The sequence below is a fragment of the Maylandia zebra genome, linkage group LG19 (genome assembly GCF_041146795.1).
Source record: "Maylandia zebra isolate NMK-2024a linkage group LG19, Mzebra_GT3a, whole genome shotgun sequence".
NCBI classification, from domain to species: domain Eukaryota; kingdom Metazoa; phylum Chordata; class Actinopteri; order Cichliformes; family Cichlidae; genus Maylandia; species Maylandia zebra.
This window is the reverse complement of record NC_135185.1, coordinates 26,550,513-26,568,216: the sequence shown is the minus strand read 5'-3', so window position 1 is coordinate 26,568,216 and position 17,704 is coordinate 26,550,513. Positions and strand designations below refer to the sequence as shown.

At 42.2% G+C, this 17,704-nt stretch overlaps 1 protein-coding gene across 3 annotated transcripts; it reads right to left on the bottom strand.

The window, feature by feature from the left end:
• Positions 1-628: 628 nt before the first annotated feature.
• LOC101465316 (heterogeneous nuclear ribonucleoprotein Q) lies at positions 629-9,652 on the bottom strand. Of its 3 annotated transcripts, none has more exons than XM_004540482.3 (12): positions 9,495-9,652; positions 7,559-7,715; positions 6,479-6,597; positions 6,105-6,212; positions 5,832-5,945; positions 5,374-5,550; positions 4,987-5,122; positions 4,399-4,604; positions 4,110-4,259; positions 3,886-4,007; positions 3,422-3,744; positions 629-2,960 (listed from the first exon to the last, which is right to left on the bottom strand). In XM_004540482.3, the coding sequence occupies exons 2-12, from the start codon at positions 7,701-7,703 to the stop codon at positions 2,932-2,934; spliced, it is 1,629 nt and encodes a 542-aa protein (XP_004540539.1). In that variant the 5' UTR covers positions 7,704-7,715; positions 9,495-9,652; the 3' UTR covers positions 629-2,931. The 3 variants fall into 3 exon arrangements, with proteins under 3 accessions (XP_004540539.1, XP_012777636.1, XP_012777637.1); XM_012922182.3 differs by having other exon boundaries at positions 629-2,957; XM_012922183.3 differs by lacking the exon at positions 7,559-7,715 and having other exon boundaries at positions 9,495-9,632.
• Between the last annotated feature and the right edge of the window lie 8,052 nt (positions 9,653-17,704).

Sequence of the window (17,704 nt, the reverse complement as noted above, 5' to 3'; positions counted from 1 at the left end):
TGTGTGGTAAACAGCTTACAGTCGTACTTTGATCGAAGAAACTGCACAAGGGAACATGGGAAATTGCGTTTTTTAACGTGGACTTAAATTGGGTTAACCGGCAAATAGCCCTCCTACAGTAGCTCCATCACTCGCGATGACCTACTTTCAGTTAACTGACACAAAGGCGTTTAGAGCTTTTAACATCAGGCTGTAGATTACTGTAATAGTAACTATACTAACGCAGTATTGTTACATTTGACGACTCAATGCAATAAATACTGTTTAATTTATTCAAAGGCACCAATACTGTGCATGTATGCCTGTCCTATGAATCTAATAATATAAGCCTTATAAATCATATACACTATTATACACACACAAAACATACATATATATATATAAAGATGAAAAAAGATACATAAACTGTAGCATATTAGATCTTGTCTATTACACACCCCCACTGCGCTCGTCAACCCGTTTAGGAAAATATTTATTCGAAATCTTGCATTTTAACATGAAACTTTAATGCAAATCTTTTTACATGAAATTTAAAATACCAAAATCCAAAATGATCGACTGCCTCCAGTTAATAAAGTCCTTGCACCTCATGAAGGCTTTTGTTTTAATCAAAAGAGTAAGACACAGATAAAAATCAAAAACTTTATTACAAAAATAAGTTACACTCACCTCCATTTTACAGTATAAAACAATTTATTTGCAGGAATGCAAAAAACGTTGTTGGCCACCAACAATAGTTTAAAACTGCTAACATTTTTTTTTCTCAAAAGGTGGTTGTTATGATTTTACTGAGGGAGTTAACTGTATAGAAAACTGGGATTGAAGAGCAGTTTCCTTTATGCTATACCTGGAAGTAGAAATCGTTCACTGCAGTATCCCTTCTACCACTGTGAGACCATGATCCCTCACCAAATCATAGCAGCTAATGTTAGGCACACATGCTCACTGGCTGGGCAATATGGCAAGTCAGTCATCCAATAAGATTAACTCCAGAGATCTTCTACATAGTTGCTGTACTGGGGAGGGATCATTCGAGATTAACACGATCTTATAAGAGGAAGGATTGGATTAGGCTCTTACATTATTCCGATGCTGTCTGAAAATGTGTTGTATTGATATAAAAACAAACCCACTGGAAGAATACAGTGGCACAAAAGGGACACTGCAGGGCTTTATTTTTGTTTTGTTTTTTTTATTGTTTTTTTTTTAATCAAAGGCAGTTGGATGCCCGTGATCTTGAAGCCTTTACAAAAGTAACATTTTCCGAAAAACTATACAACCAGTAACTACATACTCTGAATAAGCAAGGCAGCTAATTCAGTTCAAAATAAGATAAAAGCAGGGCTTGTTCAGACTCATCATATGAGATTGTTTTGCATGCCCGGTGTGACTGTTTGCAGTCTGCAGAGCTGCAGCTAAAATGACTATATTACATTAAGTACATCGTTTTTGCGCTGCAGCTCTTGTGCATATTTTGTATGAAAACAAGCCCTGCTTTCATCGATATAGTTTCCCTATTTACAGTACAGGCCGGGTAGTTTAGTCCTCTGTACTGAGGTAGTCAACCAACCCTTTAAAGACAAGTTCTGAAAAGAACCACTTTCCTGGAATGCCTGACTTATCCATGCCAGGTGGGTACACCCTAAAACCCTGCAAATGTTCTCTTTCAAACATCCAGATCAAACAATTAAGATTAACATGGATATTCCGACAATAAAAATTCCGATTAGCACAAAAATATACAATAGCATCAAGCTCCTTTGAGCCACTTCAAACCTAAGAACTTAAAAAGTGCAATTTCGTCATTAATTTAAAAAAAAAATTAAAATGGCATGTTCAGGGACAGGGAAGGGGTAGATTGTAAGGGCAATTCATAGGTCCCCGTCTAGGAACAGGGACTCAGCAAAGAGGCTGTGGCAAGTATTCAGACTCCTCCAGTCATTTTATAAGGTGGCAGCTTCAAAACAAAAACAAAAAATGAGCCCTTTTCAGACATGCACTACTCTCCAATAATCTGAACATGGTGGCTTCATTTGCATGAGCACCCAGGTCACTTTTCCATGAAAGTTGCATTGGTAAGCTTACTAGGTTGGACCTAGTAACAAGTCTTTAAACACAGCATAAGGTTGAACTGTACACAGTAACATTAACGGATGGGCACACCCAAGATAGACAGTTCATGTTGACGCTCTAAACCAGGGCTGCCCAATCCCAGTCCTCGAGAGCTACTATCCTGCAGCTTTTAGATGCATCCCTACTCCAACACAGCTGAATCAAATAGTTTGATTACCTCTTCAGCATGCCATCGTGTTTGGCAAAGTCCTGATAACAAGCCATTCATTTGATTCGGGTGTGTGGGAACAAGGATGCATCTAAAAGCTGCATGACGGTAGCTCTCGAGGACCGGGATTGGGCACCCCTGCTCTAAACTGCTCGGCTCACAAAAGAAAGTGTTCAAGAGCAAAACTTGCCCTATGCCCTCTTATCTGTTTGGTTTCCAAATATTAAGACATTTCTTCACGATCCATAAGAGATGCATCTCCTACTCTGCATGGAAAACCTTAACAGCGCAGAGAGCGCAAGCGTTCAAAAACGTGGTTACATTTTGAGTTGATGCTGACAGAATTTGTTGCCATAAAGTAACAATTCTTTTGCATGCATTATCGTAGGCATATCTGAATGATGCCATGATGAATATTAATGTAAAAGTGACCCATGTCTGATTGGCAGAATGACACCACTAAAGAGATTATAGTTATGCATTAACCCATGTCTGAAAAGGGCTAAAGTGAGTTAAAATATAGAGGAGGGGAGATGCTTCTTCTGTAAGGCTGGAATATCATTGGACCTTTTTCTCATGCTTGTTGTTTCGACATCCATTGCAGCTTACGGTGTAACCCCACATATCAAGTCAGTATCCACTGTGACAGGTCAGGACCGCCCTCGGCCCCGTTTCCCTGCTGGACCAATAGGAAAGAAAGATGAAATTAGCACAGGAAACCAATGTTGCACACATTTGCCATAAATCAGACAATTAGAGCAGACATCCGACATTCACACCAGTGGTCTTGCCACTTATGTGGGCATCAGCTGGCCTTAAAAATGCTATGAATGACCCTCTCTGCTGGCAAACAAGCTGACTCAAAGATCCCACCAGAAAACTGGAGCCTTAGAATATGGCCAAGTTCATTTGAAGATAATCGCCCTTAACTTTTCACAACTATAGCTGCTTTCATTTTCTATCCATCAGTCGTTTCATTCACGCCACTGCTCTTAACTTTGTGCTTTAATTTCTGACCCAATGTCAGAATACTTGCTTACAGCAAACCGAGCTTAAATGTATTTTTAAATTTGAAAATAAAAAGCACAAAGTAAAAATGTGGAGGTGGGGTGGGTGGTCACACAGGAAAAAGTCATTAACCTCTGATTGTTCCAAGGCCTCCTCGTTGGGAGAAGCCCACTCGACCCCTTGGGGTGATAGCACCACGGCCCCTGGTCTGATTGGCACCACCACGGACTCCTCTTGCTCCTCTTCCTCTCCCAGATGCTTGGAAGTCCTCATAGCCATAGTACGGGTCATCGTAGCCGCCCCGGTAGTTGTGGTAATTATATCCATAGTAATCGTAATAGTCTTCATATCCATAATAATCAGGCGGATAAGAATAACCTCCTCTACCGCCTCGTCCTCTGCCTCTTGTTGGTGGTGGCATGTGGGGGGGACCGTAATAATAGTAATCATCATACCTGAGAGGGGATACAGAGTTCTCATCAGGAAGCCATCATGCCATATAACATAATTTTAAATTTGACAGTTTTGGCTAAAAAGGTTGTTGGATTAATTACACACAACACAAACCTAGTTGCAATTACAAAGTTCTTGCTTACATTTGTGTTTTAGCGGCTTGTCTCTGGGCTTTACGCTCTTTCCTCTTCTGGTCAGGTGGCTTGGCAAAGACAATTTCAATGTGCTCTCCTTCGAGGTCTTTGCCATTAAGATCAGTCAAAGCCTATGACGTGAAATCGAGACAATAGTGAAATACCATTCATACACAAAAATCCCAACGGGTTAAGTACAAACAGTCTGATTCTGAGACAGTTTCCCCTCATACCTTCACAGCACTTTCTCGTTCCTCAAAGTGTATGAAGGCGTAGTCTTTCAACTTCTTCACTCGCTCCAGCTTGCCGTGTTGGCTAAAGGTCTTTTCAAGTATCTCCTCTGTAACAGTGCTCGCCAAGTTTCTCACAAACAGCACCTTGACCTGGGTAGAGAAGCATGTTTTGTTTATTCCCCATGCAGAAATGCAGTGCAAATCCAAACAAATGCACAAGTCGAAAGAGGTTGTGCGTGCAAATACACTCAAGGTTACATTGCTGAGGACTTTTCGTCCTGTGCCTTACCTTGGCCATGACCTCTGGGTCTGGGTCCTCAATGGGATCAGCCCACTCCACTGTGACCAAATTTCCCCAAACTTTGACCTTGCCACTCATTAGTCGGCGCCGGGCCTGAGCTGCCGTCTTGTGATCTTCATACTCAAGGAAGCAAAAACCTCGATTCTTTTTCTTGTCATCTGGCTGGTGGTACAATATGACATCATTTAGACCCTCTGTAGAGAGAAGAAACAGGAGAGAGAAGTGTAGACAAAGAAGCAGTTAAGTCAAATGTTCTATGGAAAGCATAAACCTAAAGCCATAAATGCTTGATTCAAAACATGAAATGATCAAAATTAGAGAAATAAAATTTGAAAAACGACGTTTTCTGCAGTTTGTGTCCAGTCAGATCTTAGCGGTAAACCATCAGAGTAATGTGAATCACTCAAGTACAGTCATAAGATCATCATTTGGACCAAAAAAAAAGTTTTAAAAATACCTACTGGACAAGCTACACCTGCAAACGTGCAAGGTGTATCCAATCAAATATACAAGCAAAGCGAAACCCATTCCAAGATGGTTAATGGATGGGAAAGGTTAAAAAACAGTTTGACTCACCTGTTACTTTCGCAAATTCTTCAACAATCTGCTCTTTCGTTTTACTCTTGGGGATGGAGCCAACAAACAGTCTATTATTGGCCACAGAGATGCACACTCCAATGTGTTTTCCTGGTCGAATTTCATTGTTGTTGCACTGCAAAAAGACGCAGGAGTATAAGAGGAAAAAATATATAAATAAAATGAGACAGTCAAGTCTAGTTAGGAGAGCTTATTGCAACTGGTGGTGATGCTTTAAGATAATTAGTCGCCATTGACAAACATGAGGCACATGCATGCTGCATAAATATATTCCTTTATTCTTCATTTGAAAAGTCCCCTTTGTTAAAACAAAGCCATAGAATAACTCATTTTCTGGTCATAATTAGAGTATTACAGTAGACCTACCAATTTGACAGCCTGCTGTGCAGCTTCTTTAGTGCAGAAAGTGACAAAGGCATAGCCTCTGTTCAGGCCACTTAGGGGATCCATCATCAGGCGCAAGTCCCATATGGGCCCAGCTTTCTCAAACAGTGGAACCAGTTCATCCTCAAAAAGATCTCTGGGGATTTTTCCTACAAAAATCTGCCAGGTTGACAGGAAAAGGAGGTGTAGCGCGTGAGATCAAAGTACTCATTTAAGATGCGTGGTACAAAGGGTACTAACATTGTGGTAAATGGTATCCAGTCAGGTCTTAGCGGTAAACTATCAGTGTAACCAAAGTTACTACAGCAGTGAATAGTTTCATCATTTGGACACCATAAAATAAATTACTGCACCTCATACAATTAATCTCAGAACACACTAATATATAAAGGTGCAGCATATTAAATGGCTAAATAAAGGGATAAGTGATTGTTTCATACCTCGGTACCAATGGTGGGTTGTGCCCCTGAATGGGCAGACTCTGGTGGGGGACCACCGTACTTCCTCTGTCCTGTTGTCACATCAAGTGTGTAGCCAGTCCTCTCCAGCAAAGCCTAACAATTAAAAAAAAATAAGGGAAAAAAGAAAAAGAGGTGGAGCAGAGACAGAATTATTGCATTTTTTGGGCCCAAAAAACATTCATTATTCAATAGTGTCGAACGAAGCATGAAATCAGTTTTAGAGTGATTTTTAAATGAACCATCAGTTCTCACTTTGATTTTGGCTTCATCTGGTCCTTTGTTGGTGTCTGACACTTTGGTCCCTTGTTTCTCTCTCTGTCTGTACGTCTTCATCACGCCACAAAGAAAGGCACTTTTGTTCTGAAAGACAAACAATTTAAATGGGATCAAACAGTAACTAAAAAAATTATCAATTTCACTGTCAAATATTAATATATGAAATTTACCCTTCAATATATATGAGCAGGCAGAAGGAACAGGAAGCTTAATGACAATTAAGACCTATAGTGTAGTTGCACATTTCAACATAATACTGTTATTTCATTACACTAGCACTCTGATTGTGGCTTTGCATTGAGGTATTCAAAATTATGTAAATAGCACCAGCAGCAGCACCGCATGCATACCTGAACATGTGAGAGGTCGCTGTCCTTGAATTGCAAAAGGACTTGGAGAGCACCTTCCTCGTTGAATTCTTTCAGAGCCTCAATCGCTCGATCATCTAAATCACTGTGTGACACCAAACCTGCAGGTTGAACGACACACACACACACAAATAGTGAGCTACTAATAAGGGGGGAAAAAAATTACAAAAATGATACATAATTGACAAAAGTGCAAGGACCTAAATGAAGTATTTAAACGGGGATTATTTTGTGAAACCAATATAATGAATGAATAATGACTTGTACAATTAGGAGTGAGGAGTGGGACGAGCATAATCTAATAGAGCCGTATTCAGTAGTCGGGCTGTACTTTACTCCTCAACCAGCAAATTTTTGCAGAACTAATCACAACAGATGTGACAGTGCAACTCGATATGCTCATGCCCCTCTATACTGTGGCTGGGAGTTTCTAATGAGCCAGTCTACATTCTCCTTTATGGAGAGGCCGTCACCTGTCCCAGGCAGCCATATACCAGACAGCTGCTGCCATTGTTTCTGCCTCAGTTCCATCTGGCTGAAAAGGCCAGACCAGTACTTTTTCTAGATGTGGCCAACCAAACAAGTCCTAAAATGACCCCCCCCCCCCCCCCCCCCCCCAAAATTTGTCATTACAGTTCATCCCCATTTGATCTTCTACTAAAAATCAACAGTTATTTAAGCTGTAGCTAGTGTCCCATTTAGTCACTGCTCTGCTATAATTTTATGGGATGCAGAGAAACCTCACAGAAATTAATAGCAATACTGAATAGGCTCATCAAAAGACTCCCAGAGAGAGAGAGGGAGAGAATTCATTCGCCCTGACACCAGTGTTCATGCAACCATGTTGGGAATGCAAATGCTGCAATCATTTACACACTCTGGTAATGTGTAATTTAAAATTCTGTAGCACTGCAGTACCCATTTTGGTAGGAAACCACAAAAAGTTGCTTCGGGATCCCAATTCCCCCATTCAAAAATGTGATAAAATGACAATACATGCAAGAAATTGCTAAACATAAAAATTTGCATACTGAATATGCAAGAGTATTCATGGTGCCTTACCTGCTAGGTAAATTTCATCTAGTTTTTCAGCAACTTTCTGTGGTAAACCAGCTTCTAATAAAGTCTGGAAGTGCTCAGAATGGGTAACTGCAGAGGTGTCCATTGGTTCTTCTGGACCATTTCCATTAATATGTTCTGTGGCCATGTCTCCAGAAATCTGTGTAAATGCAATGAGCCAAATTAATCCTGGGTCAAGGGCAACAATTGTGATGTGCTCAAAAGAGTGTGAAGTCTCAGACTTGTCAGGAAAATCATTTGGGGGAAAAATCACTTCACCAATTGTAATGTTTGCTGGAGTGCAACTTTCATACTAATAAAACCCAATTTTAACAAAGGAGATGCTGACATGTGCCGAACCAATTATCATGGTCATGTGCTCCTTCCCAGTCTGGAGACTTTTCACTATCTTGACTTAGCACTCAGCTTGAACTAGAAGCTCAAAAGCCTGATCTAGGCAGTGTGACACTGTGTGCAATACATTGGGTTCAGGACAAGCACATACCAAAGACTTCACCAAAGAATTCACCTCAGCTGCATATTACATATGTATAATAAAAAAAAAGAAGGGGGAAAAGGTTTAACTACGAGGTTCGTGGCCATGTGGCAGTATTTTCATTCTGGTTTGTTCTGAGCTAAAAAAAAAAAAGTTGAGCAAACGGAGCCAAGTTTACGCGCTAACGCCCGAATCTCAGTCTTCTCCTGCCTGCTACGGTCTCTAAATTACATGTTAGCTTACCTTCTCACTACTGACTTCAGCACAGGACAGATAGCTGATACACGTGTTCCATCAGAGAGAGTGAACCCCGGTTTCCGGTGACTGACCAATGAACAACTATGCATACTTTAGCATTTTGTTTATACCTTCAACTATTGTTACACTGAACACAAACACTCCAATAATCGTGTTAATGACCAACCCAAACACTGCCTCTCATTCCTTTGTGTGGATAGATTTTGGGGTACTAACAGCAGCAATCTACCTGCTCACTGGTCACAATGTCTATCCGGCAACGGCAGACTCAGCGAAAACGTGGACGGCAATCTTATGTTTTGGCCTAACATTAACAGAAGCTCGTATTGTCCAGTCGATGTGCTATACTGACTGCTAATCAATCTCGTATCGGTAGGCACGTGCTTTCTCCGTGGCAAAAACCTTTCTACTACGCCAAATGCACGAGTGAAACCCATTTACAAATTGATCTTAAATTTTTAACCTATTCACGTTATCGGTTTTATGGAAATGAATTACCCCCGCAGTCTCCCCTCAAACTTCTACCATAATGTTAGGTTTGGGTTAGGTTTAGCGGGGAGGGACCGACTCGCACACGTTGAAGCTAACTAGCGAGCGGGCTAGTTTGCATGGCTAATGTTTCAGCAATCAAGCTAGGGGCATTAATCGGGACAATAACATGAGGCGCTTGTGTGCATTTACTATGAACACAGCTATAGTTATTCTTTAAGTATGCAATACACACATGTGTTAGTAAAGTACTAAGGGATGATCGCCACTTCTTACCAATATAACCGGCCTTTGCCAGCTAAGTGCTGTTAGCATACAATGACAATGAGCATGTCATTTTCGTGATCTGTCAAAATGGGTTAGCCTATGCTAGCATGCTAATTCGAACGGAATTTCAGTGAGGCCATTGTTACAACGTCATTTGTCGATGAGGACTTAGCCAATTGACAAAGCATAGCTTTTTAAATACAATTAGATCCAACGTGGCCTTGGAAGCTAGAGGATTAGCCTGCTAAATGCGTGGTCTGTCAACGTGCCGCCACATAGGAAGAGTCCATTTTCAAAAAGCCGGTCTGGAGAACTCGTTCCCAACCACCACCAGTTTCCACATTGTTTGAAACAGCACCGCACGATTCACACTTTTTTAGCACTCAATTAAGCAACAATAACGTTATCAATTACAAGCATTCGCCCTACCTGCCGCTGGCACACCAACGTGTATGGTGCTGATTATTTAGGAAGATAAATGTGATACTGAAAAAGAGAGAAAAGTGTAAAACTCCCGGCACTGGTCCGGCTTCAGTCATTCACTCTTGATGATGTAAAATGGCTGCCACGTTCACGCCTCGAGTTTTGTCTCGTCGATGGGGTTTCTTGGACATCCCTGCACGGGCTTGCCTTGTATGCATTTTACAGTAGAGCAGCAGGTCATCTGCAGCATCCGTCATAACTCCAAAAGAGCAGTCGTTTCACCGCGTCGGAATCGTTTATTGATGGTGCAAGTGAACAAAAAAACAAAAGGGTGGCACAAACAGACATCAAATTTAAACACGAAAGTAAATCACGAAACAAGGAATTACACAAATTAAACATATGTGTTGTTTTTAGACTACTTAACTAATAATGTACTGTCAACCCAGTGATAATAGCATTAATAATGAGTGTAAAATGACGGTGAAATCTGGTAAGTATGTCCCACTTTTCACCACACTGTGTCAGTCTTCTCGTAGATATAGCACTTGCCCATTTCGTAAACACAATAAAGAGACTGTGTAGGCTAGTTGAGATCCAACGTATATATACCGAAACAATATGACTATATGTTGCAAAAAAACAAAACAAAACTGTGAGTTATGAGGCTGCACTCTTCTTTATCCATGCAAAGTTGCATCGTAATATTTACTGAGCAGTAATGCGCATAAAAGTGACAAACGACATATGTAAAAAGAGGAAAAGTCACAGATCAAAGTTGATAGCCTATATAAACTCGTACTAAAGCCTTTACTAATAAAGCACTACTCTTGCGTGCATTGGTGTTGCAGAAAAATCAAGTTCGGCACTGTTTTACTTATAAATTTGGGATTCTGCTAACAATTTACCATTATGATCCGAAAGGCATTTATTTCAGTGTTGAGCTTTAATATAACTTAAGTAATTGCTGACGCACAGAGCGTTTATGAGGCTGGAACACTTCAAGGTTGAAGAAATAAAAGTTTGTGGCTGCACAAAAAAAAAGCATTTTCTGTCATGGGTTGTGAAGTGAAGGACCCAAATACAGAAATTAAGCCCAAAAATGTGTTTATTGGATTGTAAGTCAAGGCAAAGTCCACATTGGAAAAAAGCGCAGAACTCAAAATCCATGAGAACTTACACGGATAATATAACAAAGTCTTGGACTATCTGTTCAGTACACCTTGGGGAAACACCTCAGGGAATCAGACACAGTTGTAGGCAATTAAGACAAAGCAAGACACACACAAAAAAAACATACCGCCGATAATTACTAAGCACATCTCTGTTCAGAAAAGCGCAGTCTCAGGAACGGCAAAGATACTGCGCAAGACCCTCAAGCTCCCAGGCCTCCGGTAGGACCCGAGGTTGAAGGATACAGACCGCCCGCAGGGACGAGAGAGGGGATACAGTCCTAAAAACCTATAGATAGGCTACCTTAGCATTTTTGCAATATGCGCAGTTTTTATTTCGCATACTGCAATCGATGTACCCCAGAGAAGTCAACAGGTTAGGTTTATGTCCACTTTGAATTTGTGGAATAGTAAAAAGCTCACTACTAATGCCCAAAACAGGTCACAAATGTAGTTTAAAGCATAATTCAAAAACTGTTGTTTCAAGAGCTACACACACAAAGAGCTCATTAATAAGTCAGACAAACAAAACTTTTTCTCTTGAATTTCTCCTTGAGCTATAAAAATTTTTTATTTTGGCATTAAAAAATGTGTAGATGTCTAAAGCCAGCACCACAGAGCTGTAACATCCACCCAAAAACCAGTCATGGGAGAACTGGAGACTATTGCCTATGACAAAAGTTTAAAGGTGGAGTACAACCAGAATAGGTCACAGATCCACAGGCCGAACTATAACAGCAACATAACATTTCTCTATAAAGATAAATATCTTAATGACTCCAAGCACTCTGATCAGTAGTAATTAATATGTAATTGATGTAGTGATAGTTTTTATGTTATTGTTGTGGTTTATATTTGTTAATATTTTTTTAGTAATACACATGCTCAGGCATATTCAAATAGACACAGGCACTAGGGATATTTCTCATGCTGCCATGTGTCTCTTTTAATCTCCCTTCTGAGGAACTCAGCAAAATTTCTGTTCCTTGCAGTTTTGTGAATCTCCTGTTCTAACACATCCCTAACCGACTGACTTGAGTAGATGCACAGTAGCATCAAAAGGGATCTTTGTACCTAAAAGTGTAACTGAAAGTCCCCTACGAACATCAATTAACAGCACACAGAAAGAGGAATGTAATTTTTTGGCCCCCCATCATTCTCACTCACAGGGGATCAGAAACACATTTCTGTGTTGGATGCTATTGATGGATGCTCAATCATCCAGGTAAGGAAATCCCAGAAAGTTGATTCTGGAGTCCGAGGAATGAGAAATAATATTTGATCTGATATTTCTTGCATGCTGGAGCTCATTTTCATGTTCTCATATATAAAATAAAGGAAAAACTTTTTTTTTTTCTTTTTCTTTTTAAATGACATCAGAAACAGCAGTATGCGACATTACGTGATGGCAGAGCTTCAGTTCATCCTTTGTCTTTTTTTTTTTTTTTTTTTTTTTAAATAAATAGGACAGGGGGAATGAATGAGAGAGAGAGGGGGAGAGAAAGAAAGAAAACCAAAGGGGAGAAGAGACGGTGAGAAGGGGGGGGGGGGGGGAAGAGAGAGAAAAAAAAAAGAACTCCTGGGTCACCTGTATGGAGAAAAAAAAAACAAAAACAAAAACAAAAACAAACAAACAAAAAAAACAAACAGAGGAGACAGCAAACAACAAAGAGCAACATAATAATAGAGAAAACAAAGCACCATCACAATAAACTAGCTAGTCATATATATCAATATTTACTAAATAATAAACGATATTGTGCAGCACGCAAGATAGACAGCGCACAGTGTGCTTTGAGGCAGCAGCCAAGAAAGCTTTAGTCCGCGTCTGTGAATACCCATGTGTGCATACCTGTGTGGATCAGCATGCTTGCATTCCAAAGGTTTCTCCATGTAATGATCTGCTAGGGAGTGTGGGGGGGCCACAGCCCCGTCCTCCAGGGTGTGAAGTGGGTATGGAGGAGATCAAAACTCCAGACATCCAGAGGCCCCCAGAACACAAGAGACCATGGAAGACCAACAGAGGGGCAGCCGCGCCACTGTCCCAGTAAGAGCTGAGGAGAGTCCCAGATGAGGGCTCGCCCAGCAGCCGCGGAGCAGAAGTCAGGGGGAGTTGCAGTGACGCGCCCGTGAGCTCCGTCGGCCCCCAGCTGTGCCTGAGTGACCGAGCCCCAGGCCGAGAGGCCGGGGGCACCCCACCTCCAAAGGGGCCCGAGCGAGCCCCAGGCCCCAGGCCCCGACAAGCGGCCGCCAAGGAGTGAGCCGGTGTGTACCCGGACGCCCACCCCCAGACACAAAGAACCACCAACACACCGACACCTGAGGGAGTCCGCCACCGGCAGGGGAAGTGGTGGTGGGTGGAGATAGGCCTCCAAACCTTGGAGGGCCTGAGGTGTCCCCAGAGAGGTGGCGTCTGATACCCAACCTGACATATAGACACAGACATACAGGCACACACAGACACAAACATCCATTCCCACCCTCATGCTCTCATATGCACTCACTCCACACTCAACCAACGTGGAGACAGACATAAAGAGACGCTGTACACACAATCACACTCCCCAAGCGTACTCTACAAACCGGGTCTAGGTACCCTTGCCCCTGGAGGGGGGAATTGCACCCAGACCCAGGTGGTGTTACCCTTTTCCCTGCGGTGGGGAGAGGCAGACCACCCCGACTCCGCAGCAGCAGGGAGGCCCCACACCCCAGACCGCAGTCGGACGGCCAACTCCTCCTACTAGCCCTCCCGCTCCAGCAGGCCGCAGAGAATGGGGGTGGGAGAAGACTCCAAACCTCCCTCCACCCGCTCATTGTAGTGTTGATGCATATGTGTTCTAAGGTGCAATTAAAACCCAGGAGGGCATGGAGCTACCTGCCAGAGAGCAGCAGGTAAACGCATAGTCCCTCCTGCTAGCCCTCAATGACTAAGTGTATTTAAAATTGAGAGGTGGGCAACGACGTCAGGGGTGAGGTGTACACCCTGATGGAGATTTGGACTCCGTGATTGTGCCCACCCCCAAGATCCTATATGTATGTGTAATGAGAGTGTGAATAATGTGAATGTCTAAGTTGTGGGATAAAATTGAGGCAGAGGCAGCCAGAAGGGGACAGGGGGGGGGGGGGGGGGGGGGGGGGGGGGGTAGCCTCCTCTGCACCCTGGTGACATACCCCCACTCCAAGGCCCTGCATGTGTGGGTGGTTGTGGAGGAGCGGGAAGAGGGAGGCAGCTGGAGATGGGGAGGGAAGGAAGGGAGGGGCAGGTAACCCCTCCCTGGGGCCAGCTCCCCCGCTGACCCCAGTAGGCACTCCCACCCTCCGCGACCCGCCAGGGAAGGGGGGCCCAGGCCCATCAGACCGGGGCCCAGTGCAGTAGCGCCCCCCGGCTCCACAGAGCCCTGGACAGTCCACCCAACCCCACCACAGAGAAAACTGCACCCACCCCACCATCCACACATCTTCCAGACTACATAAGACAATAAACACCCAGGCTGAGATCTTCCTCCACCTCTCCTGTATCTCCCCCTCCTGCAGAGAGTTCCTGAAGAGAAGAAAGCTCCTGCAAGATGTGACCATCCCCCCCACCAGTTGAAGAGCCCCCCAGGCGGCTCGACGCACCGGAGGCACCCTGCTCCAGGGCCGGGCCCCCATGCACCCACCCGCCCACAACCCCGGCAACACACCAACCAGGACCCAAGCCCCCGAGGCCCGGCCTGGGCCCCAGCCCAGAGACGGAGCGCCCCCAGAACCTCACGCCCATCCCGGACCCACCCAGGGGCAGCCAGGTTGCCAGGTCAGTAACCCACGTCCGTCAGCACAGACCCTCCCCTAGCCCCGCTGCACGCAGCCGCGAGGAAACAGTCACCTGAGAGCCAACAGAGCCCCCAACCGGACGTGACCGCTACCCCGGGTTGAGCCCCCCAAGGAAGATGCCTCCGGGGAACCCCCCGACGCCCTAAGCCTGTCCCTACCCCCTCACCAATCACAACAGTGAAGGCGGGACCAAACTATGACCCCCCACCCCCACTAGGTGATGGAGCTGATAAAAGGGGCCCAGAGCAATTGATCTGATGTGGTGGCAGAGGCTGTATCAAAACTAATGTAATCTAATAGATAATTTCTATATTGGTTAGAATTAAGATTATTTTTATTTTTCCAGTTCATGAGGACTGTTTTCTTGGCTATGCATAGGGCAGTGAAGATCATATGGGCTATATTCTTTTCTGAAGTGACATTATCTAAGCTGCCCAGTAGACACACTAAGGGGGAAGTTGGAATGTTACATTTCAGACACTTTGATAAGTCTTCACATATCTCGCGCCAAAACTTTTGCACTGGTGGACAGAACCAAAGAGCGTGGATGTAATTGTCTGGTATATTGCCTTGACAGTGTGAGCAGTTGTTGGAAGATGTAAAGCCCATCTTGAACATCCGATGACCTGTATAGTGCACTCTATGAAGTATTTTGTATTGTATTAATTGCAGACTGGGATTTTTAATTAATTTAAAAGTTTTTAAGCAAATCTGAGACCAGAAGTTTTGGTCTAGGTTGACTGATAAATCTGCTTCCCACTTTGCAGTAGGAAGGGATATTGATTCATCTAATTTAGAAAGTGTTCTGTATATTTTAGATAATAATTTGGGGGATTTAAGAGTAAGAAAATGTGCTGCACTTAGTGGTGTTTGTAATTCAACTTGACTGAGGTTAAATTTCTTTTTTACTATGGATTTAATTTGTTGATATTCTAAAAACCTTGTCTTGTTGATCCCATATTGTTCAACTAGTCTGTCAAATGGAATAAATTCTGTTCCCTCTAATATATGTTCTAAGTATTTAATTCCTTTACAACTCCATTCTGGGAAATTAATCATATTATTGTTTTGTAATATGTCAGGGTTATTCCAGATAGGTGTACGTTTGCATGGGATTAATGAAGACTCCGTTATTTTTAGAAACTCCCACCATGCTGTTAGAGAAAAGCTGATGTTGATACTTTTAAAGCATTCATGTCTTTTGATGTTTGAGCTAATAAATGGTAGGTCTGAAATCTCTAGATCCTTGCATAGTGCCTGTTCAACATCTAGCCAGGGCTCAACTAAGAAGGTATGTTTTAACCATTCTGAGATGAACTGAAGCCTGTTGGCTAAGAAGTATTGGTGAAAATTAGGCAGATCTAATCCTCCTCTATCCTTGGTTCTTTGTAGCGTTTTTAAGCTAATACGCGGGGGTTTATCTTTCCAAAGGAATTTGGAAATATATGAATCCAGAGATCTGAACCAATCTTGTGATGGTTTGTTAGGGATCATCAAAAATAAGTAATTTATTTTTGGCAAGATCATCATTTTTATAGTGGCGACCCTTCCCATGAGTGATATGGGTAAAGATTTCCATCTAGTCAGATCGCCTTCTACTTTCTTTAGAAGTGGGATGTGGTTTAGTTTAGTTAAGTCTGAAAGCTTAGGAGAGACATTAATACCTAAATATTTAATATTTCCGGATTGCAGTGGGGCAGAGGAAGAATTATGGAAGGAGCAGTTAATGGGGAGAACTGTAGATTTTGGCCAGTTAATTGAATAATCTGAAACTCTTGAAAACCAGTTTATTAAAGTAATTACCTCAGAGAGGTTGGTTTGTGTGTTTTGCAGAAAAAGCAACACATCATCCGCATAGAGACTGATTTTATGTTCTATGTTCTTACATTTTATGCCCTTAATTGTTGTAGCCTGTCTAAATGCTGCTGCTAGAGGTTCGATAAAAATTGCAAAAAGTGAAGGGGAGAGTGGGCATCCCTGTCTGGTGCCCCTCAGGAGACAGAAGCTGGAGGATGTCTGGTCATTTGTTCTGATACGAGCCGTTGGGGAATTGTATAATATTCTTATCCAGTTTATGAAAGAGTTTCCAAAACCAAATTTGTGTAAAGTTGCGAATAAAAATTTCCAATTAACTCTGTCAAATGCTTTTTCTGCATCTAGAGATAATATTATGGTTTCGATGTTTTTATCGTATGAGTAGTCTATTAAATTAAGTAATCTACGAGTGTTTGTTGAGGAGTGCCGACCTTTTATGAAACCAGTTTGGTCAGGATGAATTAAGAGGGGGGTCATTTTCTCTAATCTCTTTGAGAGAGCTTTGCAGATTATTTTAAGGTCTACATTTAAAAGAGAAATTGGACGATAGCTTGAGGGAAATAAAGGGTCTTTGCCTGGTTTTAGCAGGAGACTAGCAGAATTCATATTTGGTGGTAGTCTGCCCTTTTCCTCGATTTCCTGCAACATGCTGTGGAATACTGGTGCCAAAATTGTCCAGGAAAAACTTGAACTATTGAGTGGATCTAGTGGCTCTGTTATGCTGTGGTGGAAATTTTTGCTGTAATGGTTTGTATCCACTTGTCCCCACAGTGGAAAGGTTCCCTAGAAATGATTCCAAACTTGATTTGAGTGATCACTTCTATCCTGTTACAAAGCATTTCAATTCTAATCAGAGTAATCTTTTCCAGGATGTCAATATCCCCGTTCGAAAAAGCTAAATGATGTAAATAGTCTTAACCCAATGAATTGAAAATGTAAGATTGTGCTACGACCACTGTGTCCAATCAGCTTTACTTCATGTTATACAACACATTTTCCAGTCTGCTTGGTTAGTTCAAGATTTAATAGAAATTTGTTATCACTAAATATTGCAGTTACCTTGGTAACTAAGAATACATCGTATCTCTTCTACATCCTTATCAACAGTTGTTCTTTTGCCTCTCTTCACTACCACAGCAGATTTTAAATCAAACAACAATGTTATAGCAGACTTCTGAACAAGGGGTTTTTGTTTGTTAAATTTAGCAATAAATATATAGAAATGGCAGCCATTTTTATCCATCTTCTTCAATTTTTTTTTTAATTAACTGACAAGTTGTTTCATAGGCAAATCGATTCCCCTATTATTTCATGACAAACAAAGCAGACATAATAACTGTAGTTTATTCAAAGTGTTGAATTTGTACTTTATAGCTTACATGTGAGATTAAAAAAAAAGAAGAAGAAAAAATGATT